We start from the raw sequence: 26,252 nt of genomic DNA, 5'->3' as shown, positions 1-26,252 counted from the left end.
GAAGAGGAAGTGAGTAATTTTCGCTTTAATTTCTTAATACCGCAATTTTTCAGTTGGAATTGTGGCTGAGTTGGCTTTTTTTTGTTAACAGCTTTGTTGGTTTTGTTGAAATCGTAGTTCGGAATGTTTGTGGATTTATACGGATTTTGGTTTTTAATTAATTTAAGCTTCTAATTGGCAATTGTCGGAAAGATGACAAAAAGTTAAAATTTGTTCAAAAAGCTCACATTCGTCCAAAAAGCTTACATTCGTTCGCAAAGCTCACATTCGTTCAAAAAGCTCACATTCATTCAAAAAGCTCATATTCGTCCAAAAATCTTAGATTCATTCACAAAGCTCACATTCGTTCAAAAAGCTCACTTTTGTTCAAATAGCTCACATTCGTTCAAAAAGCTCACATTTATTCAAATAGCTCACATTCGTTCAAAAAGCTCACATTTGTTCAAAAAGCTCACATTCATTCAAAAAGTTCAATTTCGTGCAAACTTGTTCAAAAAGCACAATATTGATCAAAAAGCAGAAAATATTAAATTTATTCAAAAAGGTCAACTTTTTTGAAAGCTCACATTGAATTCGAAAGCTCGCACTACAAGGGATCAAAAACCATCCTGATCCTCTGGCATAATATAGTATCCAAAATACCCAAACATAAAGCTTGCTTCCAAAATCATCAATACGTCCTCCCATCTCATTATATAGAAAGGCACCAGCTAAATGACACAAATTACGTATTAAAAAAAAATCAAGATTAAAACTCAGATCCGTAAGAATGAACAGCAACAACAGCTATAGTACAAACAACAAAAAAGCTCATTCTCTACTCATTTCATCGCTGTCCAGTCTGTTGATGAAAATAAATCATCATTTCGTGAATTGAAAAAAGCATATTCAGCACCAGCAAAACCCGAACGAGAACAGAAGAATCAGGAAAAAACTTTTTTAATGCTTTTTGTCTCTCATTTCCTGACTATATCGCTTGGTGATTCTCTCCTCATAATAATAACAATACACCAAATGCTTCGTTGTGTTGCTTAAGCCAACAAAAAGTGGGATTTAAAATTTTTTTCTGTTCCTTCTCAAACACTGCAGAGCATTTCGACCATAAATCATCATTATTCTTTTTTTGTTGCTTCTACTGTCTCGTTTGCCACCCACAAAATCTCCTCCTATCGACTTCCTTAAAAAATATTGCAACCGAATGCTTTATTTTGTAAAATTGAAACTCAACAAAGGATGAGAATGGGTATAGAGAAATGAAAATTTTGGATTTATAGGCTGCGAATTCTTTATGCTTGTAGATTTATGGATGATTTGTGAGATTGAGGACGGTTTGGAGGAATTTTGGTGTGGAAGGCTGAAGCGCTTTTCTTAAGGTTTTCAAATCTTACTTTCTGGATGATAAAAGAGCTCGTGGACGACCATAGAACTCTTGGAAATAAGCTGTCGATAGAGATAATGTTGCGCTTGATATTGGAAATTGACAATTGGAATCCAGCGATTGATCCAGTTTCAGGCGACACCTGTCTGTCATGGATCACAACTGATCTGCACGACCAGCAAACTAAGTAAATAAGAATCGCTTTTTTGGCAATTTTAGTGCCAATTTCTTCGGTGATAGTACAGTATGGTACGGCACAGTACCTGATATGGCAAAGTATCGTACCAAAGGCACACCAGAACCATATCCTACCACCATTAGAGAAATCGGCACCTGATTTACGATTGAATATTGATTGTTCCTTAATTTTTAATTGGATTGGCAATTCTCAGGGATAGCTTAAGACTAGGATATGCAGCATAATCCCCTAAATCAGTGGTGGTTGACCTTGATAGTAAGTCCCTACTGAAGCATACAGTTCATGGCAATTCCAATAAAATTGACGACATATTAGGGTGCCATGGCACACAGGTTGCTCACCACTATTCTAAATTTAGAATTCTCCAGTTCCCTTACCTCAAACCACAATCCAATCCCAATTCAATCCTCAACAAAAAAGCAGCCCGAAATCTTAAAATCCATTAACAGCACTTTGCCGTCTATAAAAAAAAAAGTTTCTCCAAAAAAGAAGATGAAAGCATTGCAATGAAAATCGCTTTTTTGTTTATAAATTTCGCTGTAGATTTATGTGCACGGATATACAATATGATCCGTTTTGATATTTTTTTATGACATAAAAAGAGAAGAAGTTCACAAAAAAAAACTTTTTCTTCATTGTGGGTGGATTATAAAGCAATTTATTTATCTTTTTTTGTGCCTCATGTCAGATGGTGTGAATTTATATACCAAAAAAAAAATTATTTGGTGCCCATAATTTATTACATAGCTTGGTATGGCTTTATGTGAATGGAATATTTACATCATATTGCTTTATTGAAATTACGTTAATAATTCATGCATTTATTAATGAATTATTCATGGATTTTATGGAAACAATACACATGTGATTACAAAAAACAGGGAAGTTTTATAGGAATTCCGATATTGTTTCTTCATGTACATACTTTCTTAAAGTGAAATGAAGCCATTATGGGACTTTATAATGAGTTATGTGTTTGACTTTGCGACAAATTGGAAAGTGTTGAATTGCGTGAATTATTGATGAGCTTTTGAGTATGTCAAGGATATCTATTAGATCATTTGGAATGTCATAAGTCAATTATTATTGGTGGAACCAGGATCTAGCTTCGTACATACATGTAGGCAAATTTAACAATGCTAGAATGAGGACTCTGTGGCGAAAAGGATAAGCAACAGACAAGAACATGGAAATGTCTATCCTTGACATGTTCGAATCTCATATTTATGGTACATTTCATACAAATTTAGACTGGACGTACAAATCAATCCCCAACAGTCAAATAACATGCTTTCATGAGCTCTCTTCCCAGATATACCAGATGAGCATGCTCGTGATCGTTGTTCTCAGCTTTTTCTGCTCTTAAGAGCATGCTGTCTACCTGTCATGGACCACGTCTTGCCTTAGTCGGTTAAAGCATCTTCTGTCGCTTGATTTAGATGTCCATCTGACAATCAACACCCAAGCTCACTCTAAAAGTTAAATATTCTCAAGTCTATAACTGACTTGACAACAACACTGCATATCCTCAAAAGAAATTGAATATTCTCTTCAGCATGAATGTTACTGCTTTTCTACTGCACCGTCAAGAGCTAAAGACGATTTTATCATTGACCCTATGAATTACTATGGACGGTACACACCTTCTTAACTTGTTGTTAAGGGTGGCGGCTTGCTAGACCAACGGACTCTTAACCAACGCACCTTACGTGGGAGGTCATGAATCACAATTGATATGTACAACCAGCGAAGTAACTAAGTAAGTAAGTATACACCTTCGTGTCCATACAGCATACTTCAAATATTCCAAAAAACTGACCTTAATGGAAATTTTGATCTACTTTACATGATTAAGCCAAATTAATCCTCAACCCAATTTTCCATATAAAAACCTCCATCCATCAAACAATTTTTAATTACTTCGAGTTTTGCAGATTACTTCTCATTAACAGTCATCATCATTACCTGACAACAAATAAAATTTATTTTCTCAATCAACAAAGCGTAATAATTTTGTTGAGCATTAAAACTTATACAGCACGAGAAATTGAGTAGCAACAAAAACAATGACGTTGAAGTCTTCAGTCATAAAACCTTCGTAATCTGCGATGAAGTAGTTAGTTGAGTACTTAAATTAATTGCAATAAAATTTACCTCAAAATATATATTCATCAACATGAGCTTAATTTGTCTTGATATTTAATTCCATTAAGCTTGGATTATTTCAATCTCTTCTTTCGCTCTTTATAAAAATTGCTTCTTTTCACTCTTATGTAGACGTAATCCCATTAAATATTCATATCATGCTTTGTGCAGCAAGTGAAGGATCTCTTTCTCTCACTTTTTTGTGCTAATTCATGTAAGAAAAATTAATAAAAATAAAAAAAGGATTGGATTTATGCAAGGGAATGTGACATGTTTTGTGATTTGTATGATGTTGAGTATGGAAGTCCGACGTCATGGTGCCATCAAAGCAGCTACGCGTCTTACCGTTAACACGACGACGTATCCTAACTTACTAAGTTATCGAAACTGTAACCAACTGACTCTGTTGCTGGACTTGTCACCTAGTTTGCACAAATTCTCTGTCCAAACGTTCAGCTAACATTCTTTCGTCTGCGCTAAGTAGCTTTTAAAGCTCCTGACCTCCGTTTTCGTTGCAAATTCCAACCAAGGACGGTGCAGCAATCTTATGATTCTAACCCAGTAATGACATTTTTTCTGATAGCTCTCTGAGGCCAACACTGACTCTTTAAGTCCAAACTGTCCCAAAAAAAACCCCTGAATCCGTCCCTGATCTACGCTCCTGTCGATCCCTCAACGACTTCAATTTCCCTTTCCGACAAATTCCCTCTTCAATTCCAAATAAGGTTGTCAATTATTTGGGTTTTTACTATTTGTACAAATACCAAATACCCAAATATCGAGATCCCCAAATATTGTACAAATACCAAATATTTTCGAAAGCATGAATATGACCCTAAAAACATTTGAATTTTCGAAAAAATTGTCTGTATATTCACGCTTGGTGTACAATTAGTAATAACAATCAACTTAGAAGTAATGTAATTAATTGATTTCTAAGAATAATAATGAAAAATAATTAAAATATTAACTTCTCCTCAGTCATATGATTAGGAAATTTGACTCAAAACATTCTATGCAGAGAAGGTTCGTACAACACTTGTTAACGTAGCTTGAATGGACTTCAATGAAATATACCGCATATATCTAGCTTCTCAGTCCTGTTTTTAGTATTTTTGAATGATTTAATGTCTAGATCTAAGTTTATTTATGACTCCAGCCATTGGAGTCAGGACCTGAAGTGAGATTTTCTATCTCTTCGTCATGACCTTCAAAACAACAACATGTGTTAAATTTTTGTATTCACTAGATATTTAATCAAATTAATGATGAAAATTTCTAAAAAATACTACATAAATTTTTTAAAAAATATTTCAATATTTTATACTTGAAGATTTTCATGAAAAATTTCATACTTGCTGGACATTTTACTCCTATATTGGTAGATACAAATTATTTGGTTTGAAATTACAAATTATTTGGGGACCCAAATAGTTTCAAAATGGACCAAATACCCAAATATTGGTATTTGTAATTGACAACCCTAATTCCAAATCCACATCCCAAAACTCATCCAGAAAAAAAGCATGTCAATAAAAATTTCCAAAGTCATCAAAAATTATTAATTACAATTCCTGATAGCATCACCCTTTCCTGTCTTCTGAAGAAAAAGGGAAAATTTTCTTAATTAGGACACAAAAATTTTACATCTTCTTCTTCCTTATCGTTTTGATTAATTGCTTTCCATGTTAAATGAGATGTATAATGATGAGTGCTGATTACAGTGAGTTGAGGAATAGATAGTCAGGGAAGATGATGAAGAGTTGGAAATTTGGGTGGATGCAGCGCTGTTGATTGAGGGTTAGATAAGGGTTCAGGGTCAGTACTTGAATTAAACTGGCTATTCTCAAGAGTGGTGTTTCTTAAACATTTTCGATTAACCCTAAATTCCGATTTCGGAGGTTTGGAGTTCCGAGGATTGTGTATCAACCCCAAAAGTTGAAGAAAAGGAAGGAATTTTGGCTGGAAAAGCCATAGGAAATTGAAAAAAATTTTAAAATGAGAAGGGAAGCTTGATCCTCAAACCCACATCCTGCTTCTTGAATACGCTCCTGGAAAGGCAAGTATACGCTCCTGGTGTGGCAAGACAAGTCACACCTTGCTTCATGTCACATTTACTAGAATCTTAGGTACAACAGCATGACAAAGCTAACAAATTCCCTTAGTCACCCAACCAAAGTGACTGACATATCATGTATTAAGTCTTCCTACATATCATACCATAAGACATGAACATAAATACAGCACAAAAAATCTTCCTAATCTTATCTATTCAATTCATATTATTTATTACAGCATATTATATTATTATTATTAATGCTCATTACTATGGCTGTGGATTAGCTTGAGGAAATTTGATGAATACGAATAGGAAATTAGATGTCAATTGACATCAATTATTTAAGATGATACTGATTTGTGGGCTGAAATAATATTTTTACATACTTTGTGCATGTCTGTGTAAATGATTGAATATTTAATAAGTAATTTATTATGATATAGGAAATTGGAGATGATAATTTGGCTTTAAGGATATTTTATGGAAATAATTAAAGGCATTAAGCATTTCCTTTGATAGATGCTTTAAGCTGTTTGACTGTAGGAAGTGATGAAAACATAGAAAATTGTCATAATCCACAAAATCATCAATTAGATTTAACAAAGCACAGCTTCCAATTGAAATTCAACCTTTAACATCCTCCCCACACCACACAGCAGCTTAGCAACCATTTGAAATAAAAAAATCATTGAATTTACTTCCATTTCCATCACAATCAAAGCTCTTTTCACAATTGAAAAAATATCTTTTGATATATGAGAATTGAGAACATTCCAGCACAAGTTATCAACTCAAGCATACATTATTGCAGCACATCATAAAGATAAAGTATCATACATTTACATTTCCATATACACGGGCTGTAATGCACGCTAAGGCAATAAAAATCAAAAGCTGAAAAATTTTTCAATGAACTGTGAAAAAAAAGGAATTTTTTTTTATTCTTTATGTATGAATGTGAGCAATGGGAACAATGTTATTGATGTTGGCGCATCCTTTACGAGGGTTTTGGGGGGAATTTTCGAGAGGGGACTGGTGATTTGTTGGGGATTTGGAGGGGCATTTATCCAGGCTGAGAAACTAGGCGGTATCTGTGGGTTTTGTACAATTATCCTGGTATTACCGATTAGTCTCTCAACCTGGGCATTTATCGAGCAACAAAAATGAAATAGGCTTTGCCACGACTTGCTATTGACCAATGAACCCCAAAGTGAGTCTGACTTCGCGTAGCAGTCATATAACAGAGCCTTAATGAAGCCATGATGTTGACTTTTTCATTTTTATAGCTTAGGACTTGGAATTTACTTTGTAGATCCAATTATTGTTCATATAAATCACACTGTGATAGCAAGTGATGAGAATCGAACTAGTGCATCTTTAAGAAGTGTCAGTCCACACGGTCAAGCCACCCTAGCACTCAGCTATTGATGCATTTGCCGTTATTTGGGCATTTTTTCATACATATACGTTCAATATCACGACAAGCTCTTTGTACAGAATTGTTTACACTAAGTTCTTCCAGAAACTTACTCTATATTAAGTGAAATTCCTAATCCTACCGGTTTTTAGTGGATATTCTAGTCAAAAATAGTCAAAATTTCGAAATTCCTCTCCAAAATTCCCTCAATCCCACATCAAATCAACCTCGAAATCTTCCACTTTACCTCACTCAAAGCACCAAGCTAAGCCTGCACAATAAGAACAAAAATCACAAAAATTCCATCAGACTACAGCAAGCACATACCATCAAAAAGTAGCAACGAGCAGTTTAGAATAGCTGAGATAGAAAACCCACGAAAGCCGTTTTTTGCATAAATAAGCAAATTAAGGAATTTTATGTGCCACAGGCCATTAACTCCACTTCCTTTAATTCCCCAATGAGCTAATTTTTCGGATAACGGCGTTGGATTTTGATAAGCATGTTGTGGAACATACCAAAAAAAATATGAGATGAAAATGAAGCGTTCTCAAAGGTAATGCCATTAAAATATTCTTACATAATTTAAAATATGCTTTTTTTGGTGCTCACAAGGACTTAATGTGAATTCTTTTATTATCATTTTATGAATAAATTTAGTTACGCACAGCATAGCTTTATATCATACTTAGATTGTTATTTTTGTTAAACTTTATTGCGTGTAGGCTGGGATAAATGAGATAAAGAATGAAAATTTCATTAATTTGTCGCTTGTTTTTTTAGAGATTTTGGCTTTTTTTGGAATTAAGATTTTTTGCTGGTTTGCTGGTGTCTTGGTGGTTTTTGGAGATAATGAAGAAATATTGTGGGGGAAATTAAACATTATTTTTTTTGCTTAATTTTGTTGAAAATCATTAAAAATACGGATTTGCAGATTTGTAGCTTTAAAAGCACAAGTCGGCTAATCTTTCTAAATTTCGGCACCAGGCTAGCGTGACTCTGGCATTTAACGATAAATCTAAGATTATCGTGTGAGCAGCGATGCAAAAATATTGGGAATTAGAAACTAGCAGAAGTTATCTAAAGACAGATTCAGTTTTCTAAGAACTGCAAATGCGGCATTGGGCCCTCCGTGTATATTCACTAAGAAAGTAAGTAAGTATTCGACTTGTGTTACTCGGGGAGCTTGTATATTATATTTGCATATTATGAGTAAATAAACTAATTTACTTCCTCTGAATATGACTTTGAATAGAATTATTAAGATAAAAATGCTAAAATCAACAAAAAAGCTTAACTTGTACTGACCTAGTTCATTTAATTTCATCTTAAGTCTCACATTTTGTATGGCTAACAGACTTGAATATCATAAAGCGGTTGAAAGATCTAAAATTCGGCATTACGTCGATGTGACTCTGACTTGGTGCCGGATTAGATTAGAGATTTCAGCACCATGCCAGATTCACGCCAATCTGGTGCCGGATTTCGATCATTCTTGAGTGCTGTTTGGGTATTAAATTGTGATCCATAATCTCTCTTAAATGGCACCTGGAGTTGACTGTCTTGCTAGCTCCCAAAGGCCCATTTCCAATACTTACTTACTGCTTTCGCTGACTGTTGTAGCGTCCACTCAGAGAGAGTACGTTCAGTTATTCGATGTAAGCCAGCTCCTTATGCTGTTGAACGATCGCTCCCTGAATGCATGCTACGCCTTACAAATTAATTATGATCCATGACCTTCCATAGATATTGCCTAAAGCTGTCGCTATAAATGGCATCCTCTACAAATGGCTTGATAATTTCCAATATCAAATGTCATACCGTCTCTATCAACAGCCTCCTTTCTACTGCTATAATTTTAAATGCTGTTTCTAACTAAATCAGAATAACAAGTTCAACGTAGCAAGTCTGATACTAACTTAATATTTGCTTATTAGCACAATTTACATAATCTTCAATTCTTATCTTTAATTGCCTAGAAACGTCGACAAAAATTCATTCATTAAAAAATATTTTTTCATCAAAATATCTGACGTACCCTCGACAGTCATCACTCATCACGATAATAAAGATAAACTCAATAAAAATGTGAACGTCATGTCGTTAAAGATCAGCTACAGCTACAGCACTTGAAAAAAGTTCGGGATACATTAATTGAGATTTTATTTAAATAAATGAGCACAAAATTTTTCATTTCTGCTCAATTATCGTAAAGTCATCAGCATTCAATTTACAGTAGCAGCAGCAGCACTCAGTCACGAAAAGAAGTCTAATTAAAATTTCATTAATATTTCAATCAAAGCATAAATCAATTTTTGATTAACTGACTTTTCAGTTGCTATAAATTTTTTATGTAGGTGTCATTGTCATGGGATTGATTTGGGACTGAATTGTAATTGAAATGTTACTGATGGAATCGGGATGAAGAAGGTTGAAGAATTTTTATTTTGTCTGTCAGTCCACCAATCGGTGCCCGTACTGATACTCCGGATACTGATGGACGATGTCCGCTAGTTTACTCGTCTTTTTGTCAGTTAGTCTATCCGTCAGCTTGTCCGTCGATTTTTTCGTCAGTATGTCCGTCCGTCCGTCCGTCCGTCCGTCAGTCTGTCAAGTCGTCGGCTTGTCCGTCAGTCTGTCCGTCAGTCTGTCCGTCAGTCTGTCCGTCAGTCTGTCCGTCAGACTGTCCGTCAGTATGTCCGTCAGTCTGTCCGTCAGTCTGTCCGTCAGTCTGTCCGTCAGTCTGTCCGTCAGTCTGTCCGTCAGTCTGTCCGTCAGTCTGTCCGTCAGTCTGTCCGTCAGTCTGTCCGTCAGTCTGTCCGTCAGTCTGTCCGTCAGTCTGTCCGTCAGTCTGTCCGTCAGTCTGTCCGTCAGTCTGTCCGTCAGTCTGTCCGTCAGTCAGTCTGTCCTTCAGTCTGTCCGTCAGTCAGTCTGTCTTAGATTGTGTCTGAACCTGGCTTAATCGATACCCGAGCGGCATTTTTTGGCAATGACAGCTATGTGGCAGCCTTCACACTGCCTTGCCATGTTTAAAGCTGCCACAAGGCACTGCCATATATGTTCACCTTGTGGCTGACATATAATTGCCTTTTGCTTGCCGTCCGGTTGCCTTGTAAGATCGCCTCATGGTCACCTCGTGGTTGCCTTATGACTACCTTGTGAATGCCTTGTGACTGCCTTCAATAACAGTAGAGTAACAATTTTTCCATGCGTTCTTCATTTGAGTTTTAATTTTTCAAGTGTTAACATCGCTGATAAAAAAAATTGGCAAAATAATTAATCTAGAGTGTTTAGTGGACCTAACAAAACACAAAAATCGTTGAAATGCAACAGGAAAACGATGTAAGTAATGGAATTTAAATAAAATTAAGTGATAATGTGAAAAACAAGAAAATATATGTGAAATTTCGATAAACAGTGGAAAGTGAAATTTAAGACAATTGCTGTCAATTAATTGAGTGTACATGTTACAAAGACCAATCACTCCATTAAAGAAGGAACGTGTAGTGAATAAAAATCAAATTTTCTTAGATTTTTCTTTTGATTTAGCGAAATCAATCACCGCCTTGTGACTGCCATGTGACCACCGTCAACAACAATATGCGTCCACATGTTTTCATATTGAGAGGTAACATTTAAATAATAAAGAAATTAGAAAATTTAAGGTATGTATCTAGTTTGGTACCATTTTATGCACAAAAAATATTAAACTTAATGCTTATTTTCATTTCAGGTCGAATTCATATGAAAAATTACCCTGGCGATCTTTGTTTGTTTCGTGATGCTGTCAATTTTCATACTTATGGACTGAACGAAAAGTTGGATGAAACCAGTAATTGCATGCACACAGAAAACCGTATAATTCATGATGACAAAAATAATAAAGGAATTTTAATAAAATTTGAAAATTATATTATTGATTTAATAAAGAGAAAATTAATAACCGAAAAATAAAATTTAAATTATGTTTTATTATAACAGTTTTATTACAGATTTCAGATGGCAGTAAGAAGGCAGGCAAACGGCACTTTCAAGGCAGTGCCATTATATTACCTTGATGACCGCCGCATAAGTGCCTTTATGTCACCACCACGGCGATGAAAAGGCAAGGCAATCTAACGGAAATGGCGGTTGTGTGGCAGCCGCTCAAGCGGATAAATCGACATCTGGGAGCGCCGTCAAGGCAGAAAGGCAGTCATATGGCGAATATCGTTCTGCCTTGGCTCAAGGCAGTCGGCAGCCGGCAGCGCCGCATGACTGCCATTTGGCTACCACACATACGGTTGGTGCCGCTCGGGATAGCAACCGCTTACCAATCACCGATACCAAATGCATTACTATCTCTAACAGCATATTTCCATGAGTTCTTGGTGCGCCCATGTGATCACTTGCCTCCTATGACCCTTAATCCTGGTTCGAATCCCAAAAACATCTTGAAATCATATTCTGATTCACCTTGTCAATTCTAGTGTCCAAACTATCTGCCGCCAATATATTTTGAAAATACCATGAAACACATGTCATGTCCTGGTTTACTACAAGGGTATACCGTGGCCCAGCCGTGTCACAAATAAGTTTAGCAACACCAATCTATTCTGAAGCAGCCTTCAGAAAGTCCTTGAAATTGAGAACTTCGTCCGGTCACCAATTGTTCAACTTCTCTTAATTAACAGTTCTATTTTTAAATCAGAAGTCAAGCATCAAAAAACGGAACCAATTCAATTTCAATTAAACGTTCTCAATTATGTACTCTACAAAGTGATGATTCAATTAGCATCGGCAAAAATATGAAATAAAAAATTTGTTTTTTCTTCCTCATAAATATACAGCCGACAACAAGCATATTTATAAACCATAGACGTTGACTATAACGAGCAAAAATAATGCTTCGTTGAGCACATCAACAAGTTTGAGATATTTAATTAAAATTAATTAGCATTGGTTCGCTTCTATTCAATGCTCATGCTCATCTATTGAACATTAGTGATTGATAAGATTTCTTTCAGATGAGACGAGGAAGCAGAGACTATAAAAAAATTATTTTTTTTTCGTATTAATTGGCTGAAAGTTTTAATTAGATTGTACGAGTTTTGATGTAGACGTTCAGTCTCTATGGCAATATTTACATTTATCGTATGAAAATTATCAGATTAATTCTTGAAAATCACTTCATTATCGCTTCTCTTGTCTGTAACTTTGGTAACTTTTTTTTTATCTATCCACAATTTATAATGATTCATGATATTAAATGCGAATGAAGAGTAGATGCAATGAAATTGCTGCTAATTAGTTTCAAGTTGCACTACTAAGTAATAGTTTGTTGAGTTTAGCTTCATGAAAGATTCAATTGAGAGTATTTTAAGCACAAACTGACGGAAAAGCTAGGTAGACTAAAAAACAAGCTGACGGACAGATTGAAGGATAGACTGACGGACAGACTGACCGATAAGTTGACGAATAGACTGACGAACAAACTGACGGACAGACTGACGGACAGACTGACGGACAGACTGACGGACAGACTGACGGACAGACTGACGGACAGACTGACGGACAGACTGACGGACAGACTAACGGACAGACTGACGGACAGACTGACGGACAGACTGACGGACAGACTGATGGACAGACTGACGGACAGACTGATGGGCATACTGACGGACAGACTGACGGAGAGACTGACGGACAGACTGACGGACAGACTGACGGACAGACTGACGGACATACTGACGGACAGACTGACGGACAGACTGACGGACAGACTGACGGACATACTGACGGACAGACTGACGGACAGACTGACGGACAGACTGACGGACGGACAGACTGACGGACAGACTGACGGACAGACTGACGGACAGACTGACGGACAGACTGACGGACAGACTGACGGACAGACTGTCGGACAGACTGTCGGACAGACTGACGGACAGACTGACGGACAGACTGACGGACAAACTGACGGACAGACTGATGGACAGCCTGACGAACAGTCCGACGGACAGTCTGACGGACAGTCTGGCGGACAGACTGACGGACAGACTGACGGACGAACTGACGGACAGACTGACGGACAGCCTGACGAACAGTCCGACGGACAGATTAATAGACAATTGAGCCGTATTACAAATTGAGGTTATTAGCAATTTTCTACATTTTCAAATATACCTGACTAACACCATGATATATCTCACCCTACCTCAAACTTTATCAACAACAAACAATTTTTTTTTTATCAAACCTGTCACATCTTGTTTACAAAAATTTTTAATTACCCCAAATGCAAATTATTACATACATTTAATTTGGTTCAACACGACACAGAAGTTGTTTTTTAATGATTTTTTAAAATTGTAAACACTCTCCTCCCCCAACGTCAGCAGTAACTCGTGAAATAGAGATTTTACAGCATATAATAAAGATAAATTAATGAAAAAGTTATTTGGGTTGTACTTACTTACTTCCTTCGCTGGCCGTACAGATCAAGTGTGATCCATGGCCTCCCTCAGTCGGTTCCTGAAGCTGGCTCTATCGCTGGCTACTGCTTGCCAATTCCCAATTCCAAGTGTGACACTATCTCTATCTCTATTTGGGTTGTAGAATGGGTTATTGTGAGACGTCAGGTGTACCCGAATGGCGACAATTGGTTAAATAATCAAGAATCCTGCCCCAGTTCGTTGTGACTCTGACTTGATGTCGAAGAAAGTTCAAAGTCGACTCAGATTTTGTATGGAAAAGTCGACTCAAGTCTACTCAAATCCACGTAAAGCTGCACAGGACGAGCTCTAGTGTTGAGTAACCGACTAATGCTATTTGGCAACGTTGTGCATCCAGAAGCTTCTGAGAAACTAATTTTCATTGAAAAACAGACTACTTAGATCAATTTATTGATGAACGTAAAATAAAGCGTAAATAAAATTTAAAGTTCAACACCTTCCATATCCACGATAATAAAATTATCCCAATAAATCATCATTAGCACCTCCACCAAAATTATAAAAATCTACATCTTCCTTAATTAAGTTGACGCAACCATCATCCAAATATTTATAAAATCTTCCTATCTTATGATAATTAAATATTTTTTTTTCATGCTTATAAAAAGCACGAGACTTGTTATGTCTTGTGTTTATATCTCAAATTTCAAGAATATTACACCTTAATTACATTCTACGACCACCCTCAAACAGTCGTCACCTTTTGTGTCGTTGCCTTCCTTTACTCGTCTGTCTCATCTTGCTTATCTTATATTTTAATTAACAGTCTTGTGACTTATTAACTTACAACTTCTGTTTGTATTTCACTCAGTTTCGTCTACCGATATCATTTGATATACATTTTTTTCGTTACATCTTTTCAGTTCCAATTTCGCCATCAGATATTTGAGATCTCAAAGTACTTGTACGAAAACGTGATAAATAATGAGAATTGTTGAGGTTGTTATACTCATTGTTGTGTTATTCAGCACTATGTTGATGGTGATATCAAGTCGCTTTGGATATTCTGTATCAGAGCAGCGTATGTGGAAAAGGAAACATAAGGTAAGTTAATTAAATTGTGAGGGGAGAGAAAAAAGTTTTTTAAAATTATGTTTAACGAGCTACAGTAAGTGCAAAATGGAACATGTCGCAAGGTAGATTGAGTTACTGTGCAGATGGATGCTGTGGGGATGGATCCTTGCTGTGGGTTTTGATATTCCGGGATTTTATTAATTTCTGTGAAAATTAATTTCCAAAGCCAACTTTGATTAAATTTAAAACTCATTTTCTAATGAAATTTGACACCAATTTAACCCCACAAATCCACAACCCAACCCCTCAACCATCCAGACAACTCAAAAAAATCGATACCATCTAGAACCTCAACTCCATACTAATTCTGACACACAATATGACGACGCTATAAATTGCATGTTTGTGCAACATTTTATTTGCCAATGTACCGAGCATAGAGCTCTGTAGCTTTTCTATTTGTACAATAATTGTGATATAAATTACATATAAAGAAGTTTGATAGCACACAGTTGCAATATACAGAACACACTGAGTAGGGCATTAATTTTCATTCATGATAGTGACAAACATAGAAAAAGAAAAATTATTTTCATGCGGATGGGAGATGTGTCAGATGGCAAGGGGTGGTGAATTTTAACTTTTGAAATTGATGAATTTTTAACTTTCGAAAATGAATTTCGAATTTTTCGAAATTGAATTTTTTCCTTTCGAAAATCAACTTTTCACTTTCGAAAATTAGCTTTTCACTTTCGAAAATCAACTTTTCAATTTCAAAAATCCACTTTTCACTTTCGAAAATCAACTTTTCACTTTCGAAAATCAGCTTTTCACTTTCGAAAATGAGCTTTTCACCTTCGAAAATCAACTTTTCACTTTCGAAAATCAATTTTTCACTTTCGAAAATCAACTTTTCACTTTCGAATATGAATTTTTATGTTTCGAAAATCATCTTTTAACTTTCGAAAAAAAGTTTTTATCAAATTGAACTAAATTCCATCCCTTGCAATTCAACAAAACGGAACATTGCAAAGCACAGAAAACTGAGCATCGAATTTACAACAATGAGATTTATTGCATTATATTTTTCAACACACATAGAACTGTAACGGTCGACATCAATCACCAGTCTCAATTCATTCACGTCGTGCAATTCCATCTGCGATGCCAGCTTTAGAATTCATTTATTATCACAATCCACTTCCTGGGCCATTGACAATACGTAACAATGGACATTCCGTGTCACTTCAGACACCAAAAACTGAAAATTCAACGCGACATCATTATCATCCGTACATTTTCGGTGGAAAATTGAGAAATGAATATGAATATGTGTCATTGCATTTTCATTGGGGTGATAAAAATTCGAGGGGTGCCGAGCATGTTTTGAATGATATACGATATCCACTTGAGTTGCATATGATACATATCAATAGAAAATATCAGACAATTGAGGAGGCACTTGAGCATAGAGACGGATTGGCTGTACTCGGTAAGCATTGTTATCAACTTTATTCAGTCTGACACTCATTCTGGATAATAAAATTTTATTTCTAAATGCTTGAAAATATTTGCAAATTCATTCCTTTTTTTGTGTGCAGCATTCTTCTTCCAGATTAGAGAAAATTTATCGTACGGTGAAGAGATTGATAACATTGTCAAACATTTTAGTGACCTAAATGAACTGACCGATAGTGTCACATTGCCATATTCATTTTCATTGCAGTCGTTGATTGGGAACATAAATACGGATAGATTTTATACATATCGAGGTATGTTGATGCATCTTTATTTGGATATGAAACTTTTTTATGGGAGGTTGTGAGTGCATTTGCTTGATATTGACTGAATTGAATGACGTTCAATGGGATTTGGAAGGTCATTTAGAGGTTTTGAGCCCTGACAGACAAAGAGCACGGTTGGATTATACAGAAATACCACTGCGGTACCTAAAAGTGATCGCATGGCATGTTACGGAAAGTCTTTGTAAATTTGAATATTCTGAATCTATCCCTTCTATAATAAATTAATCACTATCCTCTGATGTGGAACTGTACACGAACAACACGATGCACATTCATGGTGAGCATCAGGTCTCCCTCACGTCTTGTCGTCAGTTGAGCTCTATCGACTTCGTTGTGCTACTCGGAATATTTTGATAAACATTGAACATTTTGAGTTTCGAACACGAACTAAACAGTAAAGAAGTGTGCCATTCCAATCAGTGTCAAAAGTAAAATTTGGCTTGCGCTCAACGTCTATTCTGCTTACAATTTAGAATCAGCCCTGAAAACCTAACTCAGAATCAAGCAAAAAAGCTTCATAAAGCAGTAAATACATGCCAAAAACCTTAAATCATCTAAATTAAACCACAAAATGTAGCCATATACCCCATAACATTTTACTACACCAGCCTAGTTCCAACAGTCCCCATAAAATGCATACACAACTCCCATTACACATCCTACCTTAACCAAAATTCTCACCAAAAATTATTCTTTATTATAATTGACACATTTTAGGTAGCTTAACGACACCAACCTGCAATGAAGCTGTTACATGGATCATATTTCCTGATACCATACCAATATCCCTCAGTCAAATGTCAAAATTTCGTTCCTTATCGAACGGAATCGAAGGACTGTTGCTTGTTGACAATTATCGACACCTGCAGCCAGTTGGAAATCGAAAAATATTCTTACGATCAATATCGACACGTACGGTTGAGCTTGAGAAAATTGTCGAGATGGAAATGTATGGAAGGGCATTAGTAAATAGAAGTGATAGCAATGTGACTGTGGACGATTCGGAATGGTACTACAATTGAATATGTTATATCCAACATTACTTAATTTATGAGTGTAAATAAAATATGTTTCAGCATAAATGCATGTAAATTTATGTATTTTGTTATTCCTTAAATGGTATAAGACATTCCAGAGTACTTGACAACATGTGTACATGCTATTGTTCTTTTTGTCATGTGCACGCATTAAAACGTAATGATCATCAATGAATGTTGTTTTGCACGAGAGAGATAAATGAGTAAGGATGAAAGAATTTATGGCATGTGACTTAAAAGATGCAATAATATTGTCATTTGTCATCGGGGGGATGGAAACTGTGGTTGGGTCGATTGTTGGAGTCTTATTGGCATCGATTCTTAAAGAAGGCTTCATGGCTGCCATCAGCTAAGACAGTATTGTCCAAACTTTTTAATGCCACGCACCTTGGTGGAAGACCACGATTTATCTTGGTTTTAAGTACAGGACATCCCTTTTGAGGTAACCCACGACCGATACTCGCATACAGCAGGGTACACACCTGTACCACGACACGCCGGGTGGCACAGTCTTTAGCCTCTGTGTGTTCTGTTTTGTTTATGGATAATTAGCAGAAGGCAGCCAGTGATAGAGCCAACAGCGGATCTGTAAGACCAGTAAATTAAAAAACTAAGTGTGTCTGGCACTGAGCCAGCCTCACACGAAATCCGCACGAAATTAGATAGGTCAAGATTTAAAATCACACTCAGCAGAAGAGAAGATTCACAACAACACACGGAAACGTCATAATGTGCCTTATCAATAACAATTCGTGCGACCTCGAACGTTCAACCTTTTTGTCAACATTTATTTGGGCCAACACACGTGAATACAATATTTTTTTTTTTCGAAAACAATTAATTATCATTTAAACTTTCTTCTTTTACAGCTTCTTATAAACATAATAAAGTTGTTTTTCAAGATCATTCTGTAATCAACCTTTGAGGCTGCCTGTGTGTTAGCTCAAAAAATTTTGAAAAAATAAAGTGAATTTGGAAGTTTGAAATTGATTGAAAATCCATCAAAAATTTACTAAATTTCAAGTAATTTGCCAAAAATGAATCAAAACAACAATCCAACACCTTCAATTCCTGAATTTTACAACGGGAAGAGTGTCTTCATCACCGGTGGAACTGGATTTCTTGGAAAAATCCTCGTTGAGAAGCTCCTCCGATCATGTAAAGGAATTGAAAACATTTATCTTCTCGTTCGTTCCAAGAAAGGCAAGAATGTCACCGAGAGACTTGATGAGCTTACACATTCTCAAGATTTTGACATTTTACGAAAAATGGATGCTCAATTTACGAGAAAACTTGTCTTAATTGAAGGTGATACCTCGAAAATTGGCTTAGGAATGTCAAAAGAGAATCGAGCATTGCTGTGTGATAAAGTGTCAGTGATTTTTCATTCAGCTGCGACTGTAAGATTCATAGAGACATTTAAAACTGCTGTGAATACTAATTTAAGAGCACTTGACGAAATGTTGAAATTGGGTCGTGAACTTAAGGACCTTAAAGTAAGAATTTAAGGGTTATTGAAGTTTTGAGCAGTCGTAAAGCTTAAAATCCATTTTCAGTCATTCGTTCATATCTCAACAGCATATTCAAACTGGTTTGAGCCAATTGTAAAAGAGCAATTCTATCCAGCAGCATATGATCCACGTTACATCATTGATTTATGCAATTCAACTCCAGATGATGAGCTGGAAAAGGTAAAACTTTGAAGTTCATGCACAGACCAATTTTAATGCAATTTTCTACAATTTTAGATGGCTCCAAACTATTTGGAAAGCACGTGAATGTATACACTTTTACTAAAAGTTTGGCTGAGGATCTTGCGATGAGAACCGCAAAAGACATGCCATTTGCGATTGTCAGGCCATCCGTAGGTAAAAAGTTCAAAATTCATAGTAACTCCTTGATTGTTAATCGCATTATCCCATAAAACAATTCAGTTGGAGCAAGTTTGGCAGAGCCTCATGTAGGATGGGTTGACAGCTATACGGCTGGAACGCCACTTGTTGATCAGTGTTCAAGAGGAGTCCTTCGTACTTTTTACTGCAATAAGAACTATGTTTTTGATGTAATTCCTGTGGATTTGGTGAGAAAACTTTTAATTTTCCAAGCATAACCATCATCAAGTACCATTCCTCCATATAACACAACAACACCTTTAATTTCTAGGTAATCAACCTATCAATAGCTGTTGCATGGAAAATTGAAAATGATAAAGCTTCAAAGTTAGAAATTGCATCTCCACCGATCTACAATAGTGTGTCAGGAAACACAAATCCCATAACGATTCAACAAATTTGTCATTATAGTCGAGATGCGGGAAGGAAGAGTCCTTCAGATATGATGCGGTGGTATCCACAAGCAAGGTTTTATAAGACAAAATTGTTATTCAAAATCGACAGATTCCTTACTCATTACATACCGGCTTTGATGAGTGATATTGTGAAGCGATTAAGTGGAGGAACTGGAAAGTAAGTGGAATTTTTGGTATTTTTTAGACTTAAATGCTTTGGACTGAGAAATTTCTGAAGCATCAATCGCTGTGATGTATGAGTATAGTGGAATCATGGGTATCGAGCCATATATAGACACTTCTGCCTGTGTGAGAATAAGAGCTATTTGGCCGATTGACTAGGCAGTAGGCCGAATAACGGCATCACTCATTCGTGAGTGCATGGGTTCGATTCCTATCAACAACTGATTTCTCAATCATTTATGTTGATATTACAATAGCTCACATAATGCTCTTGTCCCCTTAATTCCACCTTCTGACAATTAAACTCGGCAATTGATCACTTTTCCTTATTTTTAGTGCTGTTAAATCCTATCATAAAGTCCAATTTGGAATTAGTCAACTCAACTTTGTCATGAATACTCCAATTCATTTTCAAGGTGTAAATTATCAAAAACTCATGGCTTCAATGTCCAAAGCTGATCAAAAAGTATTTTACTTTGATCCAAGAATGTTTGCTTGGAGGAACTACATTGATGACTTTTATGTTGGCATCAGGAAATTCATGTTTAATGATAAAAACCTTGGATCAGTTGTTGCTCAAAAGAGGCTTGCTAGGTAAGAGTTTATTATGTTTTTAAGAATGTTAAAGTTCTATTCAAATAATTTTAGATTAAAGTACGCAAATTACATCATATCAGGATCAATAGCCGCAATCTCGTTGCTTACATTGAAGGTTATTGCAGATCGTAATTTCATTAAGGAATCTGAAAAATCAGAAACTTAATAAAATGTCAATTGAAAAATTAATAAATTCGTTAACTTTACCGTAATTCTGAGTAGGAGCTGTGATTAATCCAGTTATGAACTAGACATTCTGTAGCATGCCGTGACTAGGTACAGTCTATTCAAAATCAATCTACCTCCGCCTGCAGCAATTATTAATTTACGCAAATATTCATGTAAAATTCCGAAAATATTTACACTCCAAAAAAATGCTAAATGTCAAGGCTTTATTACATCCCATATCTCGCAATAATCCACACATTCTATTTTCAATTTATGTCACATCAAAAACATCAGCCGCATTACTATCATGATTTATAGGCAAATACAACATCACATTATCTCCCACATTCAAATCATGTTCATTTAATTCCAGCCATAGTTTAGGACATTTTCATGCAAATATTTTTTCAGCTATCGAACCCGAGCAGCACATAGTTACTTCCTTCTTAGTCGGGGCGCACGAGACCCAATTGCAACGCAAGGCAATGTCTAAAGGCAGCTCCATCCTTCGAGACCTTCTGCCAGTATAAGGAGCTTCCTTATATCCACAAAGTCTGTAGTTTTGACCCTAACCCGATCAACACATAGACATAGAAATGTTGCTCTTACGGCGACGAGACGATAATATACTTGAACATCCAAATATGCTTCCATTTGATTTTAAGTGTACTACCGCCATGTAGCCACGGTAGCAACATATCAGTATATGTCAATCGGGCTCTGGATGACAAAAAAATTGAAATTCGTTTCTGTGGCGTTGAAAATGGCAGCATGTGTCACATAAACTATTTTGATATCTCTTAACACATAATTTTTGATATAGAAAATGTGCTTTTTTTGTGTATGAACATTGAAAACATTTACGATATTATAGTTTGTGCGAATCACGCATATATGATTGGAGTTCCGAATATGCATGGGTGTGTATTTTGATATACTTGAACATGTTGTTGTTGTAGTACATAAAATTTTATGGAAAATTGTCTGTTTTTTCCATTAAAACGTTGTTATTTAGGTATAATGAAATGTCTTCCTTGTTAGTCGTGAAGCAGTGCTTGTGAAATTAAATTATGTATCTGATGTTTGAATTTTGCTATCCACTAATGCACTAGACTCTGTTGGTTATGCTAAAATGGTTTATAATGCACAGTTTAAGAATTATTTTTGTGTCTAGATCCATCATAATAGCGACTGCCGATGTTAAATTAAAGGACTTAATGAATCACCATTAAGCATAATGCTGCTGATGATGATAAAGTGCTTTTGTTCTATTCATTCATTATCATCAATCCACATTATCATATCCATTATTAAACATTTAAAAACTTTTTATTTTCAAGCACCAAAAACTCTTCAAGCATCAACAATTTTACATGATAAATACAGGATAAGCACAAGAGCAGCAATTGGCAACAGATAATGATGAAATGAGGCAGAGGAATGTGGAAGTATAGCATGTGAAGGAGCAATGATTATCGCATTATCTCGTTATATCGATATTATTCTCAATAGACCTAAGTTTTTGGTTCTTTTGCTGGTTCTTGATTTGTTTTGTTTGTCTTATTCATCCAATGCTGTTCACCTGCGTATTATCTGAAAATAAAGATTCGAAGACCAAAAGATCGCCAATCCACTATAAAGAATTCGGTCAAGATTCACATGTCCACATTTCCTTCATTTTTAAGTACGCAGGCCTGTATCTTATAATTCATCCAACGCTTTAGGCCTGCGTATTATCTGGAAAAAAATAAGATTCGAAGATCAAAAGGTCGCGCATCAACTGCAAATTCACAAATTCCCCAAAGTTGCAGAAACTTCTCTTCCATTTCCACATGCATATTCCTACCTGAATATCTATTCACAATTCATCAACGTTCCATATCTAACAAGTCAACCGTTCTTCCTACTGTCATCAATAATCCACCCACATTGAACTTCACAGCCATGAATCATTCATGAATATGTGTCAATAAAGGATCAATTCTAACTTACTTTAACCTTTAAAATGATCCCATTGAACTTTACGGGTTGCAATTTTGCCTTTCAACTCGTTTTATCCTTACCCAGACTTGAATTGAAGGAACGAAAAAACTTTTTAATTTGAATAAGAGTCAAAGGTCATTTTTTATCTACATAAAGATTTCACAGAAGGAGAGAGAGGTCACTCGAGTCAAAGTTATTCACAAGAAGCATCAATCATTTGCCAGAAAAAATAAAACTTGAGATAAAGTTGAACAAAACACCAAAACAGCATTTTGAATTGAAATTGATGAATGAGAAAATTTGATTATTGTCACGTTGCTGCTTGGTGCTCAACTTGAAACAATGAGTAGAGGAACAGAAGTAGAAAGAGGAATGAAGATCGATATGTGTCAGGTCAAAAGTCGTTGTTGGCAAATTATTAAGCAAATTTGTTTTATTTTAATGTTTAAAAGAAGAACCGAGGAGGACATGATGTACAAGGGGTCGGTCATTTAAAATGAGGAAGGATGGGGTAGAAGGAACAAGTTGCTTTATGATTCTCAGCATTTGACAGCAAGGACTTTAATTTCTTGGAAGAAGTTCTTGATAAACTCAAAGCTTTGTAAGACGACATTTCTTTGTACACTCAAGATGGAATTAAGCTTCTCTGGAATTTGTCAAAGCTGATACATCGGGAATCCTTTCTAAGAGATCGAGATATCCCTGGATAGTATACCACGAAGTTCACGAGGTTGAGATATCAGGAATCTGAAGTTAAAGTACCCAAAACTCACGAACCGAGCTTCTTAACTAGAATGGTCATAAGGAAATGAGCCTCAAAAATTGCACATGACTAGGAATTGAACCCAGGACCTTTTGGCACTTAAAGCCAACGCTCTCCCATTTAGACCATAAACTGTGATCCATGGCCTCCCTCAGATGTCGCCAAAAGCTGGTTCTATCGACGGCGTCCGCCTGCCAATTGCCAATACTAAATGCAATGCTGTCTCTATCGACAGCTTCCTTCCAGGAGTTCTTCAGTGTTCACTAATGTACTTTACCCGCTTAGTCCAAAGTACCTTCCAACTTGCTTCCAACACAATTCCATCATGTGCTTCACGGAGCTCAAGAGACATAAGACAACAAAAATGAAACTACAGATAAATAAGTATGAACAATATTCCATTCATCATCTTTTCTACGTCATTTGATTCCTTTGTTACCTGAAGCATCATAACTCAAAGCAACCATCGCTATGCCTTAAAAACTTTTCCAATCAATCAAAGTGAAACAGCAGCAGTAAAGAGAGAGAGGAAACAAAAAAAAAATTTTTATTCACAGTTGCGAGGCAGCATAAAAGGTGCGAGAAAGTTTCCCTTATATGATGATGAATGAATGAAATGAAAATGGAAAGAAAGTTTTTTTTTATGGTGATTCTTTTGGGGAATAGAAACTTCTTTATTTTGTGCACACGCTCAGTCATTTGTGAAGGTAATGTGAACATGAAGAGGAAGGAAAAACAATACAATAACATAAGAGCTTTCTTTTTTTTATTATGCCTTGAAAAACTTTCCTTCTGTCTTGTGTTATTCGAGAAAAAAAGCACATAATGATAAAGGTGAGGAAAGAGGCTGTAATCATGTCGTAGAATAAAATAAGAACCTTGTGTTGGATGTAGATGAAAATAATGGAATTGTAATGTAATTAATATCTTTGTTTTCAATGACTTTTATAATTAGAAGTGAGATGAATTTTTTATAGACGAGAAAATGTTTGTTTGTTGTTTTGCTGCTGCTTGGCAGTTACTTCAGTGATATTGAATTTCAATGTGGGTTGCTTCATTTGGATGTTACTTAGTGCTATGAATGAATAGAAATAGACTTTATATAGCTTGTAACTTGATGGCGAAATTGTTGGTGAATATTCGGAAAATTCCTATAAGCCTGAAACGCACATGGCATGAAAAAGTCGGAATATAGTGACACTATGTCAACATAGTTCAGGACAGTAACGAAGGAATGCCAGTTAGATGTCAAAACTGAGAATTTGTACAAACTTTGTAGTTTGGCCAGCGATAAAGTCAGATGGATAGCTTTTTGTAGCAACCTAATCTCCAAGTCAGAGCATGGTTTCAGGAAGTGAGTAAATATGCCAACGTAGAACTGAATTTTGCCGAATCAAACTCAAAACCAAAGTTCTTGCAGCCTACGAACCCTGATTTTCAGACTTTTCCACATCATGTTGCTTTCTTTGTACATGTTGGTTTTGGAAAGGGTCTATTGTAAACCTTGCCATGCCTAGTCTGATTGCGGGGTTGCCACCCTTCAGACATAGTGGCTCGAATGGTGTTATCCTCTCATTTAACTCACTCAACCCTGCATATAGCTCAGACGACTAATGAGAATTTGACCGTATCAGAGAACACCACTAGAAGGTATTGTTATTTGAAATTTGGTCAGCTTAGGAGTCAGATTATGGATTGCTCAATCCCTTTCAGCTGCTGGTTCTATAGCTGGATGCCTTCTACCAATACCAAGCTCAATACTGCCCCTATCAACAGATTCTTCCCAAAAGTTCTTAGACAGAGCTTTTCAAACCTAAAAGATCTTAAGTTGAGATTCGAACTCACAAATAATTGCCAAATTAAGAGTCAAAACTTCTAAAGTACGAAACATTCAACCATCGCACAACCAAAGCTCCTTAAACTTCAATTCTTATTTCTGCATAATTCAATAAGCTTAAATTCCAATTCCTTACACAAACTTATTAATACTTCAATACACAAAATAAGCTCTTGAAGTATTTAAATCCTTAGGCTTATGCAATTTGCAGAACATTCCCACAAAATATACAAAACAATTTTAATAACAATAAAATAAAAACTTTTTGATTCCCTTTAGACTTAATATCCATGACGTCACTACATCCTGTTTCTGAAATCTTCCCAAACTGTTCAAAAAAAGTTTCTCGTTTGCACAATCATGAGCTCGTCTTTACCAAACATTTGCTCACAGAATGTAAACAAAATTACAAGGAAAATCATTTTTTTAAGTTTTTTTCAATTTTTCTTTTGATTTTATTTGCTCAAAGCTTAAAAGTTCACTTGTTTTGCTGTAATTTCATCTAGCATGTATTTTTACAACACAATAAACATCAAATGTGCATGCAAAGTATCAAATAACAAATAAAAAACTACAATCGATGCATGTCTTTCATCTCCTCCCTTCCCACCCACATGCCAATCTACTCAAAATTCAAAGAACAAACATCAACAACTTTTTTTCTCTGTTCTGTTCTGGTATTTCTCAAAAGTTTTACATTATTTTGTTGTTTTTTCCATGCTTTTTACTTCGATACAAAAAATTTTTTTTGTGCTTTTTTTTCTTTGTTATTTCATGGAGAAAAACTTTTAAATCTATTAGAAACATGAGTTATAAAGTTAAATTAAATATTTTAAATTTTTATGATATTTTACAGTTTTTTAACTAATTGAATTTTCATTAT

At 35.7% G+C, this 26,252-nt stretch overlaps 2 protein-coding genes and 2 long non-coding RNA genes across 6 annotated transcripts; 3 read left to right on the top strand and 1 right to left on the bottom strand.

Annotated features, from left to right (window-relative positions):
* Window positions 1–5,986: 5,986 nt before the first annotated feature.
* On the bottom strand, window positions 5,987–9,824 carry LOC139100592 (uncharacterized). Its single transcript, XR_011545452.1, has 2 exons — window positions 7,779–9,824; window positions 5,987–7,663 (listed from the first exon to the last, which is right to left on the bottom strand). It is a non-coding gene; the product is annotated as an uncharacterized lncRNA (long non-coding RNA).
* Window positions 9,825–10,048: 224 nt separating this feature from the next.
* Window positions 10,049–11,068, top strand: LOC139100591 (uncharacterized). The gene is made up of 3 exons (XR_011545451.1): window positions 10,049–10,540; window positions 10,730–10,863; window positions 10,932–11,068. It is a non-coding gene; the product is annotated as an uncharacterized lncRNA (long non-coding RNA).
* A 3,275-nt stretch (window positions 11,069–14,343) lies between these two features.
* On the top strand, window positions 14,344–17,610 carry CAH9 (Carbonic anhydrase 9). 3 transcript variants are annotated; one of them, XM_070653249.1, is made up of 5 exons: window positions 14,344–14,489; window positions 14,559–14,739; window positions 15,811–16,201; window positions 16,311–16,481; window positions 17,232–17,610. In XM_070653249.1, the coding sequence occupies exons 2-5, from the start codon at window positions 14,620–14,622 to the stop codon at window positions 17,534–17,536; spliced, it is 987 nt and encodes a 328-aa protein (XP_070509350.1). In that variant the 5' UTR covers window positions 14,344–14,489; window positions 14,559–14,619; the 3' UTR covers window positions 17,537–17,610. The 3 variants fall into 3 exon arrangements, with proteins under 3 accessions (XP_070509350.1, XP_070509349.1, XP_070509351.1); XM_070653250.1 differs by having other exon boundaries at window positions 14,366–14,422; XM_070653248.1 differs by having other exon boundaries at window positions 14,349–14,739.
* Window positions 17,611–18,562: 952 nt separating this feature from the next.
* Window positions 18,563–19,254, top strand: LOC139100467 (putative fatty acyl-CoA reductase CG5065). Its single transcript, XM_070653058.1, has 2 exons — window positions 18,563–19,047; window positions 19,090–19,254. The coding sequence occupies exons 1-2, from the start codon at window positions 18,589–18,591 to the stop codon at window positions 19,252–19,254; spliced, it is 624 nt and encodes a 207-aa protein (XP_070509159.1). The 5' UTR covers window positions 18,563–18,588.
* The last annotated feature ends 6,998 nt before the right edge of the window (window positions 19,255–26,252 follow it).

The sequence above is a fragment of the Chironomus tepperi genome, unplaced genomic scaffold (genome assembly GCF_022539635.2).
Source record: "Chironomus tepperi strain 1889 unplaced genomic scaffold, CSIRO-AGI_Ctep_v1 contig_67, whole genome shotgun sequence".
In the NCBI taxonomy this organism is placed as follows: domain Eukaryota; kingdom Metazoa; phylum Arthropoda; class Insecta; order Diptera; family Chironomidae; genus Chironomus; species Chironomus tepperi.
Note: the sequence above shows the minus strand (reverse complement) of the source record. Positions and strands in the feature narration are given on the sequence as shown.